Raw genomic sequence first — 25,449 nt, forward strand, 5'->3', positions numbered from 1 at the left:
TTATCAAGAGCTTAAATTTAATTAAATGTTTTAACTTTTCTATTTCTCATCTCATTAACATCAATCCATTTGACCATGGTATCATTATCCGTACCGTACAAGGGATTCCCTAATAGTGTATCCGCAGCTTCTAAAGCACCGCATTCTCTGTTATTTAATGAACGCATTGCAAAATTCCACAGTTTTGATGCCAAGGACTTATTCGAATCTACCACTTCAAAGTCTGTATTGCATTTTTCCGACTTTGTCGTGTATTTTGTTAAATATGAGTTTAAAAACTCTGATTTTTCTCTAATAAATTGTATGTCCATATTTCCCTCCTAGGCTAATTTGATAGACGGATTATAATCATTTATAAACCTTTCCGACTCCTTGCGAGGAAGATCGTACAATCTGCTCTTACTGCGTAAATTTTTTCTACCGACTATCGAAGTGATAACGTCTCTTAAAACGAAATTCTCAGTAACTGGCCGAGGAAAATCGAACCGACACTTTCTGTATATATTAGTTTCCGTTTTTTTCGTACGCATGCAATACGAGTTATGTTTATGATTCTGATCACTTATTACCGTATCGTACAACATTGGCGAAACATTTTCATCTGGAATTTCACACGTTACGTATTTTTGAATAAACGTAGCAACTTCTTCATCCGGCGATTTTCCTAATACTGGAGCATCTTTTATCCAAATCATACAATGCATGTGCTGGATACTTCTACGTTGATATTCCAGTCACCAGAAGTAATGAATAACCTTTCCTATTGGATTATCGGACAAACAAATAAAATCAATCATGGCTTTGAATTTTATACACATGAATCTAGAAGTACTTACAAGATCGTATGCGATTAGTTCGCTTAACTTCTCTTTATCGGGATTCATATCTCGTAACTATTCACCCAAATCGGACCATTTCCATTCACTAGGACTCAAAGTCAAAAACCACGTCGCTGGACCGTAATGCAAAGTCATGCATTTTACATTATTGGACGGTTGTCGCCAAAATTGATCCGTATTTCTCAATTTTGCGAAAATACTCATTAAATTCGATTCTAATTCGTAACCTTTCAATTCGTTCAAGTATCTACCAGCAGTGTATCTCTCTCGTGGGTTAGTAACCATCATCGTATAATAGATACCACTTTTCAACTGTCGGTAGTTAGCATCATTGAGAAGGAAGAACAGATACTGCAGATTCAACCTGAATCTACTATGTTTCGACATCAATCGTGTTCTAATAAATAAATATTCCGGCAATGCAAAGTTTCTATCTTCTCGTTGTCCATTGACACCATCAGGATATAAATCAGGGAAACACATGACATCCAGATATTTATAACGATTATCCATTGGAAAATCTTCAATTTTCACCATTTGATAAAGCTTCAATGCAGATTCGTTATCGATTCTTTTCGCGTGTATTGGGTATATTGTATACTGATCGTTAATATCCGAATGTTCAGTGATTTGTGTGAGAAAAGCCGTACGTTTTAAAACGGTTTGATCATTATTATTTTTGTTTTGCTGTACATTGTACAAATTCAATGCTGGTAATTTTTCAACCACCTCATTTATTTCGTCATTGTCGCTTTCCTCATCGACAATCCGATATTCTGTTTCCTGCAACTTATTCTTTAATAGATCATCAGATGACGCTGGAAGACGAATTTTTGAATAATGAGGATTATTTTCTTTCAACCATTGTAAAGCCTTATACATTTTATTAATATCTACCAAATTTTCCCAAACCACTTTAGATTTCTTGGGTATACCTCGAACGAGAATGTGCAACTCGTGATTCAAATTTATAGGATCTTCCGGAGGACATACCTTATCCAATGTTTCTTGTAAAGGCAGAGGCAAATGAAATGTTCTACCTTTGCCTAAACAGAGTTCGATTATATAAGTTTCTTGATTTAAAATGTGCTATATTTAAATCATTTAATTATTTTTTTTGTTTAAGTACAATTAACAGCAAAAACTGCATATACGTAGGTATGTATTTGACTCTACTGCCATTACTTGAAACAAATACATTATTCGATATTAACAAATTGGAACTCTGGAATTACGAGTAATTATTTTTCATTGTACAGACTAGGTTTAAATTTTTGAGGACCTTCTTTTGAACATGGCTTGACCTTTTCATTTTTATGATTTTTTGGAGATAGGGTGAGAGAGGACGAATGAGGGTAAGAGAAGACGAGATAGGCGAAAGAGGGTGAAAGAGAACGAAAAAGGGTGAAAAAGGACGTACGAGAGTGAAAGAGGTGAGAGAGGGTGAAAGAGGACGAAAGAGGGTAAAAGAGGGTGAGAAAGAATGAAAGAGGGTGAGAGAGGACGAAAGAGAGTGAAAGAGGACGAAAGAGGGTTAAAGAGGACGAAAGAGGGTGAGAGGGAATGAAAGAGGGTGAAAGAAGACGAAACAGGGTGAAAGAGGGTGAGAGAGAATGAAAGAGGGTGAGGAGAGGACGAAAGAGGGTGAGAGAGAATGAAAGAGGGTAAAAGAGGACGAAAGAGGGTAAAAGAGGACGAAAGAGGGTGAGCGGGAATGAAAGAGGGTGAAAGAGGACGAAAGAGGACGAAAGAGGGTGAGGTAGGACGAAAGAGGGTGAAAGAGGACGAAAGAGGGTGAAAGAGGACGAAGGGGGTGAGAGGGAATGAAAGAGGGTGAAAGAGGATGAGAGAGAATGAAAGAGAGTGAAAGAGGACGAAAGAGGGTGAGAGAGGGCGAAAGAGGGTGAAAGAGGGTGAGAGAGGACGAAAGAGGGTGAAAAAGGCGAAAGAGGGGTGGGAGTAGGGGTGGGAGTGGTGGTGGGGTGGGGTGGGGGTGGGGGTAGGGGCGGAATGTGGGAGGGAAAGGAGTGGGTGGAAGTTGAGGGAGGTGTGAGTGAAAGGTGAGAAGAGATTTATACGCGGACAGAGAAGAAGAAGAAGAAGAAGAAGAAGAAGAAGACGACGTTTCTTAATTTTTCATGAAAAACTTCACTTTTTGACCGCTTGTATCTCCGGAACGGCTTGACCGATTTTATTTTTTCTTGGCTCAAATTACTCGTGGCGATGCCGCCTTTCAGATTATGTTACGTGCAATTCAAAATTTTTTATATTTTAGTAGTTCTACATCCCCAAAAATGGACTTTGATGGTGCAGGATAAGGAGACTTGTAGTGTCTTTTAAGGTCTTTTAGGGTTTGAACATGGCCGGAGACACTACCGCGTCTCCTGATATAATATGTCAAAAAAAATGACTATATTTTTAATTTAATATATTTCTATGCACAGATGCCGAGTCTGATGACAGCGATGGGTGATGCGACCCCCTCTCGCGCTGTCGTCGCATGGATGCAACGCGCTGGCTCTCTCTCTCTCGTCGGCTCTCTCCGCTCACTCTCGCTGTCACCGTACAGAAGAATTATTTTATATTTTTTATATTTTTATATTTTTATATTTTTATATTTTATATTTTATATTTTTATATTTTTATATTTTTATATTTTTTTATTTTACATATATTATTTTTTATTTTTTATTTACACACACAGTAGAGAGGGTTTGGAGTCGTTAAATACCACGGAAGTGACGAACCGTGGGGTCCTTATCTCTACTGTAACACATGTACAAGTACACACGCACACACACACACGCACATACACATACATATGAGGTGTAAATCCGACCGGCAACCTCCACGTGGTACACCTCGGGTAATGCCAATGCCGGCGGTAATGTAATAATTAAGAATAAAGATATATTTTTTTTATTAATATACCAAAATGTTTATTAATTTAAAACTGTTTTCCTCCCTCGATATCCTTATAAAAAAAAAAAAATGTACAAAAAATAATGTACAAAAAAATAAAAAAAATATGTATAAAAAAATAATGTACAAAAAATAAAAAAAATATTTTATATTTTTATATTTTTATATTTTTATATTTTTATTTCTGAATAGCTCAGTTGGAAGAGCAGTCGCCCGGCAAGCGAAAAGTCTCGGGTTCGATTCCCGATTCTGCGACTTTCGGATCTATATTTTTCTCTCGCATTTATTTCTTTAGGGGGAATAGGGGATACATGGAATTAAAAATCTCTTGTAGAGATTATTCCAATTTTATATCTTGGCCGTGTCCAAGTAAAATTTGGTGCCTTGTGCACAGGTATTTAATTCTAACGAAAAAATTTAGTTTCGTTTAGGATAACGCACTGTCATCCGCGATTTGGCTCTTATTGCCTGTCTTATATATGTTAAATTTATATTTATATTACAGAGCCTAGTTAAACTCTTAAAAAAATATGTATAAAAAAATAATGTACAAAATATAATGTACAAAAAAAATAAAAAAAATATGTATAAAAAAATAATGAAAAAAATAATGTACAAAAAAAAATGTACAAAAAATAATGAAAAAATAATGTATAAAAAAAAATGTACAAAGAAAAAAATAATAATGTACAAAGAAAAAAAATAATAATGTACAAAGAAATAAGAAATATTGAATAAAATATATATTTTATTAAAATAAAAAAATGTTTTTCCTCCTCTCGCCACAGCATCCCTCTCCCGCAAAATCCAGGCTTGGATCTCTCTCTCGACGCGAGCCACCGACTCTCGCCATAGCATCGCTCTCGCTACAGCATCCCTCTCACGCACAATCCAGGCTTGGATCTCTCTCTCGACGCGAGCCACCGACTCTCTCGCCACAGCATCGCTCTCGCCGCTGAATCCCGAGCCGCGCGTTGCCTCTCTCTCTCGCTCCGACGGGAGAGCGCGTATACCGCCGCGCGCTATCTCTCTCTCTCGCTCCGACGGGAGAGCGCGTATACCGCCGCGCGTTGCCTCTCTCTCTCGCTCCGACGGGAGAGTGCGTATACCGCCGCGCGCTACCTCTCTCTCTCGCTCCGACGGGAGAGCGCGTATACCGCCGCGCGCTACCTCTCTCTCTTGCTCCGACGGGAGAGCGCGTATACCGCCGCGCGCTACCTCTCTCTCTCTCGCTCCGACGGGAGAGCGCGTATACCGCCGCGCGCTGCGTCTTCTCTCTCGAATGCGTGCGTCTCTCTTACTCTCGCGCACTGCCGCCGCTGCGGCCCGTCTTCTCTCTCGAATGCGTGCGTCTTCTGTCTCTTAATGTCTCGTGCGCCTTGTAAGATAAAATTATCGATTCTGCCGCAGCATGGATGTCTTATCTCGTAAGATAATAATATCAATTTTTTCTCGCTGAAAGCAGGCTTCAATGTCCTTGACAAGATAATTATCTCTCGCAAAGTATGTAACGGGTGGCGCGCAAATAAAGTACACCATGATATATACATATAAGTATAATATTTATTTGTCTTATATTTAATACATAATTATATATATAAAGTTTTATTACATATTAAAAACTAAAGCCACCAGCTCGCAATCGACAAGTTGGTGTCGAAGGCGTTGCTAGCGCGTATCGCATTCGGCAATTCTCTCGCATTCGTTACAGTGGATGCAATATTGGAGAATTGCGTATGTTTGATATCGACCGTTGCGATGAGCCTCGTCAATCGATCGAACATTATTTTGATGCATGAATCGAGCTCGAATATACGACGTAACGTCGATTCGACCATCATCATGCGCACGTCCGCCGATTCGAGACTTATGAGCTTGGTGTCGTTCATCTTGTGAAATCGCACTGTTAGCGGCCCGACACTTATGAAATTATACACATCGTTGCTGGGAGAGTCATTGTTCAGATAATCGTGAATAGCGTGACGTTGCTCGTAGAGTCCTTTCCACGTTTCGAGAGATAGTATTAGCTGTTTTCCCCGATGATCTCTTATGGCGATCTCCACGTAACTCGGCGGATCCACTCTGATGCCGATTTCGAGGAATTTGAATTCCGTGGTTGTCAATGCGTATCGTCTTCCAAGTATACGAACCGCACGAGACTCCAGCAAAACCCTGTAAAAATTAGATAAAAAATTATAACTCGTATAAAATATAAAAAAAGATAAAAGTATATAATATAAAATATAAAATATAAAAAAAGTTATACTTACTCGTCGCATTTTTTCTCGCACGTTTCATCACGTCTCGGCATGTAGTAATTCATGCTGCTGCTTTTTTGGGTGCAGAATATTTTTCTCGAGGGTATTAAAAAAAAGTGAACCGACAATCAGAACAGTCGACGAGAGACTGATTGTATAAAAAGTACTAATAATCGAGTAACAATCATTTTTAAAATATTAGGAGAAAGGGATTCTTAAAAATATATATCTGGAGGGGGAATAAAAACAAATATTTAAAAATAATAGGAGAAGGGGTAAATCGAATTCTTAGAAATATCATTGCGTAAGAAATGTTTAAAAGTAGTGGAGGGTAAATCGAATTCTTAGAAATATATCTGGAGAAAAAAACAAATATTTAAAAATATTAGGAGAAGGGGTAAATCTCGAATTCTTAGAAAAACAATTGCGTAAGAAATTTTTAAAAATAGTGGGGGGTAAAAGGATTTCTTAGAAATATCTGGTGAGGGAAATAACAAAGAGAATAGTATGTAAACAATATGTTTATTTAAAAAAACGGGTGATCGTCTGATCCAAGTCTGGATTCTGCGGCTGACCGCCAATTGAAAAATTTAAATACATTTTGTAACGCGCAATTTTTTACATGTTTATTACACCGTAGAGTGTATGTGGGATCTAATTTATTTAATGCAGGCACATCTTCATATATGGCATCCAAGGTCTCAATGATGAAACCGCTGCTCGCATCGTCCACTATTTCGGCCAGCCATTCTCGCTTTTCGAGTTCTTTTACATACACGAGAGAGGACTCCTCCTCGTCTTCTTGTTCATTTATACCAATGATAGCTGCCGTGATCAAGCGCTGAGCCATGCAGTATGGAACATTTCCATCCTCCCATTGCAAACTGTGATGATGCTGAGTTATCCACGAGGCCTGACGCCTTTCCGACTTTATAAGCACGCTCCATGGCACAGGGCATGCGAAGAAATAGTGCGACAGGATATATCCTCTTCTCAGGATTGCCGCTTCCTTTACGATAAATCGTTTATTCAGGATAAATCCTTGCAGGTCGACAAACGTTGGTGCGGACATGATCTCTTCGATGTGAGTCAGTCGAGAGGTATTACGATACTCTTCAGACATCTCACATCATCTTGATTATGTATCCTCCTCCCCCTCCCTCACACGCGTAGTTGTGTAAACATTTTTAGGTGATTTTGCGCACAACGTTGGTCAACGGGTTGTACTGGATCACGCGATCGTGCATGATGAGGCAGTACGCAGTGGTATTATTAGGTATATTCTCCTTACACTCAAATTCCAATCTCACATCCACCGTTGCGCTCTTGATCGATTCGTTTTGTCGAGAACAATCGATAATCACAAACGGACCGTTTTGTAAAAACCGTGTGATGGTGAGGCTCGGCTCGAGATACTCGTATCCGTAATAATTTTTGCAGAAACGCGCATACATGTCATACAGAATCGACCATCTGTTTCTATCAAAATCCAGATTCATGTCGTCGTACGGATAACATTCCGAGTTCAGATAGAGTTTCACGTTGGTTAATTTACAGTCGTCGAATCGACTCGTATCCTCGGACATGATATTTTTACGCCCTGTCTGCAGAGCAAAAATTACATATCGCGGCTTCTCCAGTTGAGTCGCGGTCTTAATGGCTCACGAATGCTTGGTCGTACGCTGCAATAGCGGAAATTCGTATAGATCCCACGAGCGGAAACCCATGATGAGGTAACGTCCGCTTTTCAGAGCGCGCAGCATCGACAGCTTCTTAATCTCGCTCAACAACACGTGTGGCATTCGTCATTGTATCTTGAATATGTTGATCACAGGCTCCAGTGCAGAATCTCCATACAGACAATTATTGTCGTTGCGCGCTCGTATTAGGATCAACTCATGACGCGCATTAATGACAACGCGTTTGTAATCCTCGCAAAATCCCAGCAACATGTGCAGCGGCACACAAAAATTAAAGTATCCATTCACAGTAGTCGGGCTATCCCAGCCTGCATTTCGCATAATCACGCTTCTATCGGATGACATTGTTACATAGTTTTTCAGCAGACTTGTTATTCCCACATTCCTGTTGCGATCAATCTCCACACCATCGAGCTCATAGCAAATTTCGTCAAACATGAATGTGACGCAATTATTTCCCAGCATCACATTGGATCCCTCAACTGGATGAGTTATCCGCAGTTCACCCTCGATGTAGAGGAAACTCTCATACGGCAACGTATATAAATCCTGTTGTTGTATGAGTATTCTTATCTCGTCGCTGTATCCAAATGTTGTGTTGGCAAACGGGTTGTATGTGTGAGTCTCAATCTTGACGATGCGATCGTGAAAGACTGGCTCTTCCTTGATGTTGAGAATCTCAGTCATTATTCAGATGGCGCGCACCGCAAATCCCAAAGATTGTAAAAACGCAACGTTTGACGAGGTGAGTTCCTTCTTCGTGGTTGATTTGATATTAGCGAATGATGTTGCTGCTGGTCTGATTGTGTTCTTCGTGTCTTTATTCAACACGAGCATCCCGTCGCACGAGGGTGGCCCGCCGTCGTACGTGCAATCTAACTGTTATCTTTTCACCTCGAAAATCGAGCAATCGTCCCTCCTGGTCAGTAACGCGTAACACTAAATCAGTAATGCTCCGTACGAAGACCGGCAGGTAAATGATCTGCGCCGGCGTTTCCGATATCTTATATCCTGGTGGTACCCTCGGTGAAAATTCGTGTATCGTGTGAACGAGTTTATCGTTGCTGTATGCACCCGCGGTCACGTTACACTCTATGCGGATAATGTTCACGTTGATAATATTAATCGCCATGTTCGATTTGTGCCATTTTCGCGGTTGCAGTATACGATTTGAGAATCCCAGCAGCGATCCAATGTTGTTGGGCATGCTAAAGTTTATTCTGTAGGCACACTTGATCTCGCTTTTCATCGTATTGTAATTAGCGCGGAGCACGATTGGGTAATCTTCATCGTCGACACCTTTATCGCTAACAGCATTATGTTTTCGGGAAAGTGCACGTTTCAAAAATTCATGTATCGCTTGCAGTTCGTACGATCCCTCGGGAATCGTAATTTTCGCGTCGTCTGTGCCGTAGTAAAATGTATTATTCGAGGAATTCACATTCGATATAGTGTGATAAGTTTCAAAATCCGTCAGATCGAGCTCGTAGTCCGCGTCGCTCAAATCTATGGGAGGAAAGTAGGTCGCCGCGAGGACGCTACTCTTCCCAGTCAATATTAGTGTTAGCGACATATTGACAAAACTGAGTTAAATAACGCAATGTCAGTCTTTAAATTCGCGGCGAGAAATCTCGGAGAAACTGCAAGCACAACTGTCCGCAGATACTCTGATCATACGTTTGATAAGAGGTGTAATTGTATTCCAATTTCGGCACATTTAAATATCGCACCAATTCTTCGGGTGGCCGAAGATTGCCAAAACTGTCGAAATAGATTGCGCGATTTCCCCTTTTTGCATATGCCACTCAATGAGTGCCAGGACCGTCTGTGCTGTCCAGATTGACGATACCGCTCTCATTTTCTCGCGCGCCATTTATCAGTAAATTATTGCGCATAAATACACCTTTAAAATATGGAATGTGCAAACGTTTTGCAAGTTGTAGCAATTGCACATTTATAGTTACACCTTGCGGCATTTTTAACTTTTTTTTGACGTTTTTTTTCCTCGCTCCTCGTCCATATTTGTAAGAAGCGAGTTACAGTCCGCGGCCTTCCATGGCGCGATTGTGGCGTAGTATCTCTTGCAACTGACGTTGCGCGGCTTTATTGTCGTTCACCGCTTTTGCTACGCCAGCCGCTCCGCCGACCAGGGATCCGAGCGCGCCCAGCATTGGTAAAATCGGCAAAAACCCTCCTTTTCTACGTCCTCTTCTTCAAGCCCATGCCGAGCTTCGTCTTGGCTTTCATCGCTGCCCAGACAACTGCGGCCGCGGCTCTTTCACCGAGACTCGAGTCTTTCGCGACAATGCGAGTTTTTGCTTTCTCGGCGAGTACCTTATCCGCCGCGTGTCTCTCGGTGAGTTCGCTGCTCCGAGAGTACGCTATATCGTGTTCACGACACGCCGCGTCCAATGGGTTGACGCCTTGATCACCTCTAGCCAAACGCTTTTTTAAACGAGTTCCCGGGCCGCAAAATTGATAGCCGGGAATATGAAGCTCGACCGGAAGTGCGTTTATCGCACGATTTAATAGACCTGTGCCTATTTTTGTTGACATCCGCCGCAATATCTAGACATTACTGAGCAAAGCGCGAGTCCGCGCAGCTATAAATAGGCGGACGTTGGAGGTCAAATCGGAAGTGAGAAAATGCAATTCGTGCAACAATCTCTGACGATACGAGTGATGAATTACAACGACAGAGTACGCTGCAGCGTGAACGAAGGTGTGCGCAAACACGGTACAATGCTACCGACAACTATACGCGCGATCGTTTGCGGCCCCTCAAACTGCGGTAAAACCAACGTGTTGATAAGCCTGCTGGAAAGTCCGCACGGTGTGCGTTTCGAGAACGTGTACGTGTACTCTAAATCGCTGCAACAGCCGAAATATCGCTATTTGGAAGATTTATTGACACCGATTGACGAAATCGGTTACTTTACATTCTCCAATAACAGTGACGTCATTCCACCGAACGAGGCATATCCAAATTCAATTTTTGTCTTTGATGACGTGGCATGCGACAAGCAAGATACGATAAGAGAGTACTTCTCAATGGGGCGCCACTCGAACATCGACTGCTTCTATCTCTGTCAGACATACGCGAGAATACCGAAACATCTTATACGCGACAACGCGAACCTGCTAATCCTGTTTAAACAGGACGCCACCAATTTGAAACATGTGTACAACGATCACGTGAATACCGACATGTTGTATGAGGATTTTAGTGAGTTATGTCGTACATGTTGGCAACAAAAGTATGGATTTCTAGTGATAGACAAGGACAGCTCGCTTATGAACGGGCGATACAGAAAAGGATTTAACGAGTTCGCGATACCGCAGAGCCATTAGTCGTCGCCAACAATCCTCCCGGTCGAGAGAAACTCTAGAGAGTGCTGCCAACGTGGCTGATAATATTCGCGAGCGTGAAAAGGTTGCCAACGAGATTGCGAACACGGTCGAATCGATCCGCGAGAAACACCGCGCTCTGAAGACCGGAAAGATCGATGATGATATCGCCGTCAAGACTCACTTTAAACCTATTATCGAGTCGCTACAAAAGATTGTCGACAACGCGACAATTTCGATGAAAAACGAGTCTAACACCGACGACGACGATGACGGTGTGAAGATCGACACATGGTATGAGGGGGAGACACCGAAAAAGAGAAAACATAAAACCATCAAGCGATATAAAGAGGAGGCGGAATTGAAAAAGAGAAAATATGATATTTTGAAGCCATTGGACGCTTCACTACCGACAACATCTACACCGAAAAACGCACAACCTGTGATACCCAAAACACTTGTAGACGAAAATGTTTTCGAAACCACGCGTAACCCGTCCGAAATATCCCTTCGACACTGGTTAAGATCGTCGGAAGGTCGACAAATGATGCGAAAGGATTGGGGGCCATTAGGACAAAAGTACATGGACGCTCTCCTCGGTGCTGATGAGAAGAAAGAAATTGATAATGTATACGGAGTCTATTTCGACGAGAATGAAATGCGGCTCGGCAGCAAGCGATTCGATATTGACAAAGATGACAATATAATCATAGGCGACACGCGGTACATTGGAACGCTGGGATTGTACGAGTTGATCTTCAAGAAAATACCTGATTACCGGGATGACGATTTGCAAAAATACAAGCACATATTATTGACGACAAACGTGCATAAACGCAATTTTGATGCGCAAGGTCGTGTGAAGGGTAGCAAGGGGGACAAGTACAAATATATAATTGCACCGTTGACGCAGGTGGAGAGCCCAAAATCTGGCATGGGAATGTCTCGCGCTATGACGCTAACCGACAATAAGATTAATTACGTGCACTGGGACGACCCTAACGAGCTAATGGATTGCCTACGATTGCTCGACGCTTCGCACCAAGCTAGCAACAACGCGCATGACAACGAGATCCTGTCGATCATTGAGGAACTGCGGGAAGCGGGCATTATTATAAATTAAACGGGGGTCTCGACAATCTATTCAGTTCATCGCGTGACACTTTACAAAGCATTGCAAAAATTGTGTTTTATTCAATCATTGTATAACATAATATATTGTATACCATATATATAAAATATATAACAAAAAATATATACTTCTCATTAATACGTCCTCCCAATATAATACATATAATAAATATAATAAATCTAATAAATATAATAAGTATAATAAATATAATAAATATAATAAATATAATTTATTAATATTCTATAATGTTCCCACGGCAAGGTGTCGGTCGACTCAGGTACGACATACCGTTTGTCGTCGTAGGGACTTAGAGCAATTTTTGTCTCGCTGATGGTATACACTTTATGCAATTTCGATCTTATGCATGACTGCTGACGCGTCATTTCAATTTCGTCATTAAGGCAACGCGTATAATCGTCGAATGTTATACTACGCGCTACGACGTTACTTTTGACACCTTTTGCCTTTTTAGTGTCCTTTTTACCGTCCACCCGCAAAGCATACATTTTTGCTCTAAGCCCGACGAATTCGGTCATTATCGCACCGTTATTCTCATCTTTCATCAGACCCGGCACCTTTTTATTCGCGAGCGGTATACCGTACGCATTATTCGCGGCGTAATCGCTAGTATCGAATCGAGCAATATCGCGTTTCAAATTTTCATAGACATCTTGACATTTAATTTGATATATTAAACTGTCCGTATCGGTGTACATTACTCTACAATTGTCACGATAGAGCGGTGACATGTATTCGTGATGAAATTCATAAAGACATACTTTAGATATGTCGAGTATGCACATGCCGACGTAGATTGGTTTGTAGAATTTTACTTCGAGTTTGCGTAGTTCTATGGCAACTAATTTTTCCGAAAATATGCTCGTACTATGAAAATTTGGTTTCGCGATAATTGCCTTTGCACCGTACCGTCCGTCCCATTTTGTTAATAATTTTACATCCATATGATTGCGCACATTTTCCATCGTCTTGCCGAATACCGCGTTATTCATTAATTTATATAAATTTTATTAAATTCGTTTTTTGCTCGTGTTCTAAACTGTGTGTTGAGTTCGATGTATTTTTTGCAGCCACGCTGACTGCGTGAATTGTAGTATGCGGTATATTTTTGTTATGCGTAGCCCGTGGCGCGTGCACTGCTGTAGATTACGATAGTGTATTACGTAGCGCTTCTTATCGCAAAACGTTGCGAGGAGTTTATACTCCCGCTTGCCGGGTGGTTTATCGCGCGTCGGGCAAAACGGTAGGTCAATGTGCGCGTTATGAAGATGCCGCGGATACTCTAAATCTACTTCGAGAACATAGCCTATAGGCGAATCGAACGCGATAGATGAAACGTCAAAATTCGATATATCGTCGACCCACCGAAAATCGGCATACGGTAATGGTTGACACATTGCCCATCCGTACAAATTATTTACATCAAAATACATGAGGTACGATGAGGGTTTCGATGGGTCGTACGATTGCATGTACTTGTTATTAGTTTGTGCGTATCGGCCTGAACATTGACTAAGACCGCCGCGTATACCCCGTTCGACAAACATAACCATGTCAATGTTTGTTAATAATTCAAATTTTATATTTGTATGTTTTAACATGGCTACCCATGTATATCCGGGGAGAGTATAATAATACGCGGGATCGAGTCCATAACTTTTTATACAACTGTCGCGAAAATTTTCAAATATATCGGCCAATAACAAGACATCAATTTTTAAATATAAATCGCTATATTCGCCTAGCGTTCAAAAGGAAAATCGACTCCAGACGGTTTCGGCGTGCGCGTAATCACTCTCGGATACTGTGTCGCCGGTCAGGGAACTGTAAAATGAGTCGCGCGGCGGTAAACGTGTGTCTTGTAATCTGTCCACGCATTCAATGTATTCGTATGGAAAGACACCCTTTCGTGTCAATAAATTGAATTTTTCACTAGTTAAATTTTGATATTCCGAATGTAAAATTTTTAGTTTTTTTTTGTCCAAAAATGACGCTAATTTGTCGAGACTAGCGCTGAGAAACTTGTACAAATCGATAAAGCGTAATTTAATATAATTTTTCGAATTATTATCTTGTGTCAATCTAACAGTTTTCGAGAATGATATGTATTTTTCCTTCGTTATCGGCAGTAATTCGATTTCCTCTTTGAACGCTGTGGCTATGTCCTCGATAATGAAATGCGCGTCGTAGCGGGACAGATTGTGAAAGATTATAGGGATACAAAATGATTCTTTGTAATTTAAGTTACAATTTGAGTGCGCGGGGCCTCTGTACCGTTCGGTGAGGTGGCAATGATCGCGAACGCGTGTATCGTCTTCGTCAAACGGTTTTTCGCATATATGACAATGTGTTGCGCTGCGAAATTTTGCCCACTCGTCAGGCGTTAAATTTATCATGGGAACATTGGTCGTTAAAATATTTTTTACGCGGATTGCTAAATTTTTAAGTTGTTTGGCGAACCACGCGACGCAATCGACACTACGGCGGGAATTGTATGTGGACAACAAACTGTCGTACGAACATTGTACGTAATACGCGATGCTGAATACTTGATGATGTTGATAATTTTTGACACATTCGGTCTTTGTCAAAACACACTCGAGGTCGGCGTACACTACAAACGGCAGCCGCTCCTTCCTCGTGTAATTGTCGAAGCTGAGCCACTTGTCATTCTCGCTCGGCAACCGAATAGCACAGTCGTTCAATTTCCCGCAATCTTCCGTATGCGCCTGCAACTGGTCCTTAGAATAGAAATAGTGTAAACATCTGTAAAAATAAAAAATTTAATTAGAAATATTTTTAATATAATTTAAGTTTAATAAATATATATACTTACCGATCTCAAATAAATTTTTTACATTTGTGTTTGCTCAGTTGTGAGCCCACGAGGCGAGACAGATTTTTTATCAAAACAAAATGTCCGACGCTGTTTTCATTTTCCACGTACAGCAGATTGACGTGCCTGTCTTTCTTTTTTCCGAAAGACGTAGCGGGACGATGTTCTCGTTCTCGATGATGTACACGTTTACGGAGATGTCGTTTGCAAGTTCGAATTTTTTAATTTGATTCACAGTCACTGGAAACTCAATGTTTTGGAGATTCAGCACTGTGGTGTAATGCGGATAGGAGGATTCTCGTTCCTTATGTCTTTCAGCGGGGTACAGAGCGGCCACTACTGATCATGCAAAACACGCATTGTCCGCTGATAGCACATTAACAATTGCTCTTCTTACCATAATTGTTCGCGGTAATTTGACATGGCATCCAACGCGCATTGGATTATACTTGTTGATATTTACAGTCAAATCTATTATCCGCGACAATGCCCAGCCGCTATCGCGTTCCTGGAACTCTTCTAGCGATGCTAGCGTGGGCTTGATTACGCGGCGCTTGTACCACTCGCGTACATCACACGTGCAAAAGAGTTCAAAGTTTCTCGTGTTGATACTTTTATTGGCGCGCTTGTCACCGGACATAAATTCACCGTTGAAAACAGTGTTCACTTTTACACTGATGTGTCTCTGCAGCACATTCTCCACGTTCTCGACTACAATGTCTGCAGCATTTTTCAAAAATTGACGCGGTTCGATATGGTTTGTGTTAATCACCGCACCGGTCAGTATACGGCTATCGAACGCCGTATCGATTTCGCGCCAAACGAGTCTTTGCGCGTTATTGCCGCCGCCACTAAATCCGCCACTAGGCATGGATTCACCGATATACTGTCTCTGCAAGCGCACCTTCGCACCCTCGAGTCGCGCTATTCTCGCCACGAGAAATTGCCTATGTCCAATCGAGAGACGCGGACGCTTGGCACGGCTGCGTTCTTCCAGCTGTGTGATAAATTCTTCACAATCTTGCAGCCATCCGAAATATTCGCCCAAGGTGGCGACTTGGCGGGAACGCTCCAACAGGTCGCGCTCAATATGTTCTGCGTTCTCCATTTTTGTAAAAAATTCACTTGTACTGCACAGAAATAACTATTTTAATTGCACACTAAACTTTTTTCTCACAGCTATTTTTCCTTGAGGAAAGCGTGCGCTCGCCAGTGGTACTATGACCCGGCAGCTGCATCGGTCCTCATTATATATCCCGATCATCCCTTTGTTCTTCAACGTATGATGCAATTGTTAATTCGCGAGAAATACAATATTTGCGCTATCTTATCGGAAAACTTAGATATCGCTGATAATTCTTAGAAATTTATAGATAAAGCCGCCATTCCATTTCACCCCGTCGGATCGGATTGACACGTCGGATCCAAACCTGGATCCAAGCCTGGATTGACATGTTGCAACCTGTAAAGCCTGCGTTCGCTGATATTTCTTAGAAATATACGTATCAACCCGCTTGATTGTCAGCGCTCAGCCTGAATCGGCGGCAGCCATTCGCAGAATTTTTATCTTATCTTATTTAGATGAAGAAACGCAACCCCCCTTAGTAATAGATATCTGAATGTCGGCGCTCGATCCAAGCTTGGATTTGGATTTTGCGGCAGCCATTCGCAGAATTTATCTTATCTGCAAACTTGGATACCTTACAAAGACGCCGCTTATCTTATTTTGGATTTTCTACGAAAACTTTGATACCTTACAAAGACGCCGCTTATCTTGGATTCGAAAACTTAGCTTATCTTATTTTGTTTATGAAAACTTAGATATCGCTCAAAGACGCCGCTTATCTTGTTTATGAAAACTTAGATATCGCTCAAGCTTATCTTATCTTGTAACAGATATCGCTCAAAGACGCCGCTTATCTTGTTTATAAACATATCAGGTAACATGATCCCTTATCAGGTAACATGATCCCTTATCAGGTAACCTGAGCTGATAAGATAAGCTTATCTGCTGATAAGACCCCCTCCCCCGCGTGACGTCACCCCCCTCGCCCCCGATTCCCCCCGCCCCGCACCCCCCCTTATTGCCCCCGGGTTAGAACCCCCATATTATTCTTACTATTACTCATTATTATATGAAGAAATATATTTAAGTTAGAAATATATTTAAGTAGACAGATTACCTGTCAGCAACTGATAATATTTACTATTTTGCACTCAGAGAGATTTTTTACTAAGAAATCTCTCTGAGTGCAAAATATTAAATATTAACAGTTGTATTTTAAAATTCCCAGTCCTCATAATTTAATGATTCAAGGAAAAGTAAAACATTAAGCTATTTTGGAGTTAGTCGATTTCTTGCATCTGATTTAATAATACGTGCTTTTGAAAACAGGCGTTCAGAAGGAACGGATGTTGCGGTAACTGATAAATATTTTTTTGCTATATTACATAATACAGGATATGCATGTTTTACTGTTTGCCAATATTTTAATGGATCCTGATTTCTTGGAATTATAGATTGATTTAAATATTGTCGTAATTCAACATTTATTCCACCAGGATTATCACGAGTTGTAGTAGATGATGCCACTAAATGATCATGAAATTTCCATAAATTTTCGGTTTGATTACATTCAACAACTGGTGTTACTGGTATAGCATTGTTATTCGCAACTTGCATTAAACTGTTAATGTAAGAAATTGCAGATGATACAGCCCTCGGCTGTTCAAAGTGTATCTTTTTAAATCTAGGATCTAATATTGTGAAAACGGCTAAGATTTGATATCGTTCAATATCGCTAAACCTTCGTTTAATTTCTAATAAAATTTTTTGTTTGAAATTTGCACCATAATCAGTCATTGGTCTATAATCACTGATTACATTTCTCATGCATCGTACTATAGGAATAATTATACTGCATGTCGGATATGAATCACCTCCAATTTCTTTCGTTACATTTCAATTGGTCGTAGAATGTTTATCAAATCATTCAACACATCAAATTCTTTGTGTGTAAGCATTTCCAGCGGTGTTGAACATTTTAAACATTATCGGATAGATATACTCTCTTAATTGTAAAAATCTTTCATCATATATAACATAGAATTCCATCGAGTTGGAACTTCTTGCTTAAATTTTAATATAGTACCCTCTGTTTTTTGATCCCGTTTTTGCAACCGAATCAATTCATCGGTAGCTACTACACTTCTTTTAACAAAAGTGACAATTTCTTTCATTTTTTTTATGATTTCTTCTATTGTGAGTAGTATAGTGGGCACTATGGCCCGTCAAAACAAACCCCCACCACCGACCCGTCTGGCGCCGTGTCTTATCTTATCTTTCCCCCATCACCGACGTCTGGTTTTTCCGAGTGTGGGTTTTGGGGGGAATGGCGACTGGCCCCGAAAGGTGGAAATGAGAATTTTTTTTATTTTTTTATTTTTTCTAATTTCCTCTGGATTTGAACCTGGGGCCTTCGTGTTTCCGAGCAGGGTCCTAGTATGTTGAGCTAAACGAGATCTTACTAGTCTAAGGATTAGATGAGGTATTTAAGCTAAAGTTGTGTAGAATACGGCATGAGGTTTGGGTATACGTATGGCAAGGATAGCTCGTCGAATCAAATGGTCGATATTGGACGAAGTGGGGTAAAAACAGTTCGGGTATACGTATGGCAAGGATAGCTCGTCGAATCAAATGGTCGATATTAGACGGGGTGGGGTAAAAACATTTTGACCAAGAAAAGCGTCATGCGGTCGACCGGGGAACGGTGGCGGGTAGTGTCTGACAATGCCGTAGGGTAATAAAAAAAAGAACACGGAAATATTTGTACAGGCGAGCATTCCGACTCGTGTCACGATAAAAAAAAATAATGCATCATCGTAGATTAGAAAGAATACTTATTGTTTAAAAGATGTCAAATAAAAATTTATTTTAAAATAACTCGCTGCTTAATGAAGGTAAACAGAAACATGCATGTTGAGGAAATTTCTGGAAAGAGGAAGTGAAATAAAATTGAACAATAGTTTTAAAAGTACAAATATGATTTATATTTAAAATATTTTTACCGAACAAAATTTATTTATTAATACTAAAATTCATATTATATATTGTTATAATTTGCTTGTTTTTTGTGAGTAAAAATTTTACGAAATAAGTGTATAATTAAACAATCTTTATATTCACAATCTTCGGAAAAAAGAGCGAAAAACTGATTAAGATTATAGCCGCTACACATATAATACAAAAATACACAGCAGTATTGTCCGCAAGTCTTAGAAAAAATTCCTTGTAATTGTTGAATATTCCAACGATGGATGATAGAGTTTCGTCGAAGTTGGATGAGAAATCTTGGATACAAGGGGGGCAATCCGTAGCTGTCGAAGTGGCTGTGCCGTGTTCATTGAGGTAGAAGGCAATCCAATGTTCTCCAGATCGATCGTGATTGTCGGTGTTAGCGACGATAGCCGTCGACCTCGTCCACACCCTCGGAACTCTGTCGGCTGCATAGACTCGAACATGTCTGGCATCGAGATGACGCAATGCTTGTAGAATTTCGCGAGAGTCCTTTTTTTGTCCCGAATACGAACGAGTGTACGGTATTATTTGAACAATACCGGTTTTTACCTCTTTCGATAATGCGTCTTCTTCTATCTTGAGTTGTTTTGAGAGGTTTTCAATGTCAGTTTGCGTCGAGATGGAAATTGTTTCGTTCTTGTTTCTATCCGTCAACGTCGATGACAATTCAGAAATCACAAATCTCTCTTCTTCTTTTTCAATCTGCTGTTCGTTGTTTTGCTGATTTTTCTCCTCTATTTGTATTTTAGTTATATTCTCATTTACACCGCAAGAAACGGCAGCTTCGTATTTATCGTATCGTCGAAGGTAATTTCCCAACTTTCGTCAGAACTACAAGTAGCTTCAGTAGAGGTCGAAACGTTCTTGCAATTATTTTGCACACTTAGCCAGCATTTTAATTTATAAGCATTGTATAACGCGCAATAAAAGGTTCCAAATTTTCGAATCCCGTGATGACCGCTATATTGTACGATATCCTCCTCATCCGGTAGATTTTTAAATGCTGGTGAGGTACCCTTCAAATTATTTATATCTCTGGAAAGTAAATTCCTCAAGTAGTTTGCTTTTTTGTTACCTCTGACGCGGAAAAAAATGCAGCGCGCGTGTCTTGCAATTTCGCGGAGATGTGAGGTAAAATATTTTGGATTAACTGAGCCGTCGAACCACTCGATGCTGTGATAATTTTGTGAAAGCCAATTGTTTTCTCGTCTTGCTTTTGCGGGTAATTTTTCAAACGCGTATGGTGGCATCATAATCCAATGCTCGACAATCGGAATATCGATTGCGACAACGGCGACTTCCTTCGCGATTTTATTGGCTTCATCGCGGAAACCTTGTATGTCGACGACTATGTCCATGTTGTGAGATTTTCGTTGGTGAGGTACAAGCTCTTAGCGAAACGTGTGCGTTTGTTCGTGTCTCGTACAAAACTGAATTTATTCTAGCACGTTACATAGTTTTCACTTCGTGAAAAGTGTCATCGAAATTTCCAAAGGAAGAGAAGGGGAAAAATTTTCTAATCGCGTATTACATTACGGTGTATAAATACATGTTGGTGAACGAGCGTTAAAAGCTAACCGGAAAAATTGACGATAACTTGACGCGATGCGTCGATTTCTATGACATTATCGAATTCGGCGTAAACGATACAATTAATTGTTTCGGAGAGTGCCTTCTCGAATCTCACTTCTAACCGAAGACTTCCGTGTCTCACGAGATTCCAATGACCGGCGCAATTAACGGATAGATCGGGTGTAAGATCAAAAGCAAATAACGTATATCCCTGAGAATAATCATCTCTACTTATAGAATTTCCCTCGTTCAAAAAATGGATACCCGTCCCCGAGAAGAGCGTATGATAAGCTTTGATGTAAAGCGGTTCGTGAGACGAGAAAACCGGTTGTAACGGTCTACTGGGTATTTGTGTACCGTCGACGTATAGCGAGAAGAAATTTATTCCGTAATTTTGGAAATTAAACGGATTCAATTTTCTGTTACCGTTAAACGCTTTATTATCGACGAAACCTACTATTATTCGTTTTGGTAATTGTTCCAGTATTACATTATCTAACGATTCACCCACAACCCCGCTGTGAATCGTGAATGTTTTAATTTCAACTCTCGTAAGCGTATATTAGGCGGTAACTTTACTCAGCATTCTAGCATGCGCTAGTAATACTCCGGAGCTTATTTTCGCTCTTCTCACCATTAGGCTTGCATCGAGTATACGAATTTTCGACGTGCAATTAGTTTCTATGAAACAAAACGTATCTTTCGAGCGCACGAGTCTCAACCGCACCTCGACGCCATTAATTAAGAATTTGTCCTGATTGAAAACGTCGCAATAGAGGTGACCTATAAGATCTAGCGCGCGCCCTCCGCGTATGTAACGAGCTCGTCTCGCTATAGCGGTATTGCTTTCCGCTCCTACCGTATCGTCCATGTGCCCGGGTGTATCCGCATCTTATAAGCACGAGGTTAGATGGGAAGTTTTTGCGGGTGATGAATAATTTAACAACGATTTGATGTACGCGCGGTACGCATAAGCGTTGTTTGGAGGCGACACAAGCTTTTGATTGAAATACTCGTCGATTTGATTGAAGATGGAATGAAGAAAATGATTTACGGGACCCACGTTGACAGCGGATCCGGGTAGCGGCTCGGTTTCTACACGTACCCAAAGACTTAGTAACGTGTGTGTGAGATCTAAATATTCTTCTCCGTGACCCGGGATGACGAATTCTAGCGGGCAGTCGTCCGAAAGCGAAGTCACGGGTTTGTAATGAATCCATTGCGAACTTTCGATGCTAGTTTGCGTGGGCAATAAAGAGAAGAGATTGAGCTCGTTCTTTAAACACTCGCTCGAGTGTGTGTGAAGAAATGACATTCTTTTCTTTCACCGTCTGCTCTATCAACGTTATTGTCACGGACAAGCGTATTTAGAATAATGGCGATTATGAAAATATATCGTATACTGTACGCTTTTTACCGTTATTAGCTTTACGCCGTTTCGCGGACGACTTGAGTCTTTTTACAGTCGAGCGATTTTTCCTCGTATTATTTTTAGTTTTTTTTGTATTTGTTCTTTTTTTCCCACGTGACTTGATTTTCGATAAACTTTTTTTCTTATTTGTCTTACGACGTTTACGCGACGTGGTTACCGACGATTTAGCGACGTGAGTCTTAAGCCTGCCGAAAAAAAACTGCGCTACATGAATTTTTTCATCTGATTTATATCCTGTACCTTTCATTAAACTACTTATTTTTTCCCTAGCTTTTATCTTAAAATTGTCACGCGATTGTTCAAAACGATGCTTGACAGCTACCTTTAACGGCATTTTATTTTCAACATCCTCGATTATATTAACCCCGGCCCGCAAAGCTTCTTTACCCACTGCCCCTAGTCCTCTAGTTAAATAAGGCAATACGCGTCTGAACATTCCTCCGAGAAAACTACCTATTCCATGACTTCGTTGATAGGGTAAACCGACAAAAACTCGTGGAATTCCACCGCCGCGAGTTCCACCGTTTTGTAATTCGTTATAATACTCCGAATAATAATCCATATTAATGAACAAAACCCTTCTTTCTTATCAAAAAAAAAAAATCTTTACAGTTTTTTTAAAAATCTAATCAATACGTTTAAAATGTAAAGTTACCGTTAACGTGCCGGATTCAAATGGTATGTTTCTTCCAGTATCGTCTTTTATATCGATTTCAATCCGTCGGAAATTTGTTAGGCGCACCGGGATATAATGCGGAGGTGAGAAATATTTCACTTGATTGAGCCGTGAGCATAGAACAATAGTGACTTTTCCCCTTAGGAGCGTTATAAATAAAATCAGCTAAACCGATCATTTGCAAAAGTCTATCGGAAAAATGCATATAATGAATCAGATTGCAACCAGCAGGACACGCGAGGGAGAAAAAAATACTATCGCTTGTAAATTTTTCTTGCTCCAAACGAATGTGGGAACCGGGTTCTTTGTATGACGAATTAATCATGGAGACGAGCTCTTCCATGTTATTATAAACGCCATTCGGTATTACGGCTTCCTTCGAAGTTAACACCTCATCTTTTTTATTTTTCTCTTTAACTTGAGGGTCGATATCGACGAAACTGAGTATATTTTCTCCGCGCCTTACATGAAAAAAGGTATTAGGGAATTGGATTTCGCTCAACGCGACTTCCCATTTACCGTGTAAGTGCAGCGATTGAGGTAATTCCGTAATGAACGACGAGGTTTTATTGTCGGGGGAATAGCGTATACTGCTATTGCTTGGAAGAACCAGAAGAAATTGATCCACCCTCATTTTGAAGAATAGTTAAATTCAAAGCGGGTATCCAGGAGTTAAATTTAGAAGGATAACCTTGCCAGCTAACTAATAATTGTTTATTGTTACCGCGTCCTCTGCTTTTAATCACACGATCGACGATAAATTCCTCGTCACGTTAGTCTTTAATAACCGGTGCTAATTCTTGTTCGTAAAAAATTCCGTCTATAATTTCACCCGATAAATCGCTTAATTCATATACGCGGGGTTTTCTCCATTCGAGAACTCGATGAATTCGAAATATCTCCTCGCTCCACTTCGCCTCGTATCCTTTCTCGAAGGTTACTTTTGCTCTACTGACGCGTACGAGATCGTCCACGCTGTATTTAGCCTTTTGTTTACGCCCACGCTTCTTTTTCTTTTCTTTATCGTTATCCCATCGTCGTTTTATATTTTCACACGCGGTACGAGCATTTTCTCGCGTAACGACAGCGGGTTGCATTTTGATGGTGGAATGACGAGTATGATTGTAAGCGTGAACAATATCTTGTAAAACATCAAAGTGACGACGTGTATTTTTATGCGTAAAATAACGCCACATCTGCTCCTTGAGTGTTCTATTAAATCGTTCCACTATAGACGCTTTAATATCGGGATTGAGCGTTACACGTAAACGGATGTCTTTTTCTTTTAAGAAATTTTGTACAGAGCGGACGATAAATTCTTTGCCTTTGTCGGTCTGTAAGTATACAGGTAGTCGACCCTCGTTTCTCGAAAATATTTGTTAAAAGGCCTTTATTAGCAGGTGGCTGTTTTGTCACGTAAAGGTTCTACTCAAACAAATTTACTAAGCACATCGATAACCGTTAATAGATAAGAATAGCCGTCATTATAGCTCTTGAGATTACGAAGATCGATCAAATCGGCTTCCCATAAATCATCGATATTTGTTACGTTATACTATAATGTAAACGAGGAAATTTTCGTCGTACCGGATGATGCAGCGTGTATGCATCCTGTGATTTAAGCCACTCGACGACTTTGTTACGCGTAAAATTCGGTTTAACGGCTCGCGATAAATTGTCCACCGCAGAGTAGCCTGCATAATGCGAGGGGTCGTAATACAATTTTTCGAATTCCATCAATTGAGATTTATCCAATCGAGTAAACCTCTTCTTCTCTTTGACGGAGAAACTACGCTATGTGGTAATGTTCTATCGTCGTCACCGTCGTCGTCACCTTCCTCGTCGGCGGATATAAATTGCGTATCTCCTTCGGTTTCACTCGCTTCGTCTAACCTGTGACTGTACGATTTTGAACGTGTGATCGGAGTGGAGGATCCGCGAGGTAACGCGGAAGTAATATAGCGAGATCGCGCGCCTACTTTTAATAACTTTTGATTTCCTATAAGACGCGGTGACGTACCTATGTCACGTAGTAATCGAGCAAACTGATTTCTTCCGGTTGCTTGTACCGTTTTTCTCTCGCGTACCGCATCGTTTATAAGTTCCGCGATATTCGAACCCTCCACAATGTCGCCGTCTATAGTTACGAGCCCTTGTCTATTCCAGTTAATCTTAGATGACGGAGTAACGAGCAGATGCTTCATTAGCAAGCGTGCTTTACTACGATAACTTTTCGGAACACTATTAAGTATTGTTTGTATCATTTCCGCTGATTGAGCGCGTTTTTTCTCGAAACTACTACTAGCGGCGCTAATGTTACCGTCGCTGGTAATTAAAGTTTGCGTTTTCATAAGTTCATCGTCATCATCGAAGTTATCATCCTCTTGCTCTTTCGTGTCTTCGTCCTGCTCTCCATCGCGTTCACCGCTGGCGTGCACGTCTTTGCGTAAACGTTTTCTCGCAGCACGAACAAACTGAAGATAACGCTGAAGTACCTCCTTATACATTTTTCATCTTTCGTCCTCGCTGACCTGAGGCGTGAGATTCAGAATACGTCACATCTCTGCATCGAGCCGTGACAAAGGAGTTCCCGGGGTCCGTACGGAATTATTAGTATCATTTTCCACATTCGATATCT

At 40.7% G+C, this 25,449-nt stretch overlaps 2 protein-coding genes across 2 annotated transcripts; both read right to left on the reverse strand.

The window, feature by feature from the left end:
- Nucleotides 1–7,824: 7,824 nt before the first annotated feature.
- LOC146724075 (uncharacterized) lies at nt 7,825–8,406 on the reverse strand. Its single transcript, XM_085480606.1, has one exon. The coding sequence runs from the start codon at nt 8,404–8,406 to the stop codon at nt 7,825–7,827; it is 582 nt and encodes a 193-aa protein (XP_085336732.1).
- A 3,972-nt stretch (nt 8,407–12,378) lies between these two features.
- On the reverse strand, nt 12,379–13,002 carry LOC146724076 (uncharacterized). The gene has a single exon (XM_085480607.1). It carries the CDS (start codon nt 13,000–13,002, stop codon nt 12,379–12,381), a length of 624 nt encoding a protein of 207 aa, XP_085336733.1.
- Between the last annotated feature and the right edge of the window lie 12,447 nt (nt 13,003–25,449).

Source organism: Nylanderia fulva, unplaced genomic scaffold (genome assembly GCF_048542155.1).
Source record: "Nylanderia fulva isolate GAGA-0341 unplaced genomic scaffold, ASM4854215v1 Scaffold150, whole genome shotgun sequence".
Taxonomy (NCBI): Eukaryota; Metazoa; Arthropoda; class Insecta; order Hymenoptera; family Formicidae; genus Nylanderia; species Nylanderia fulva.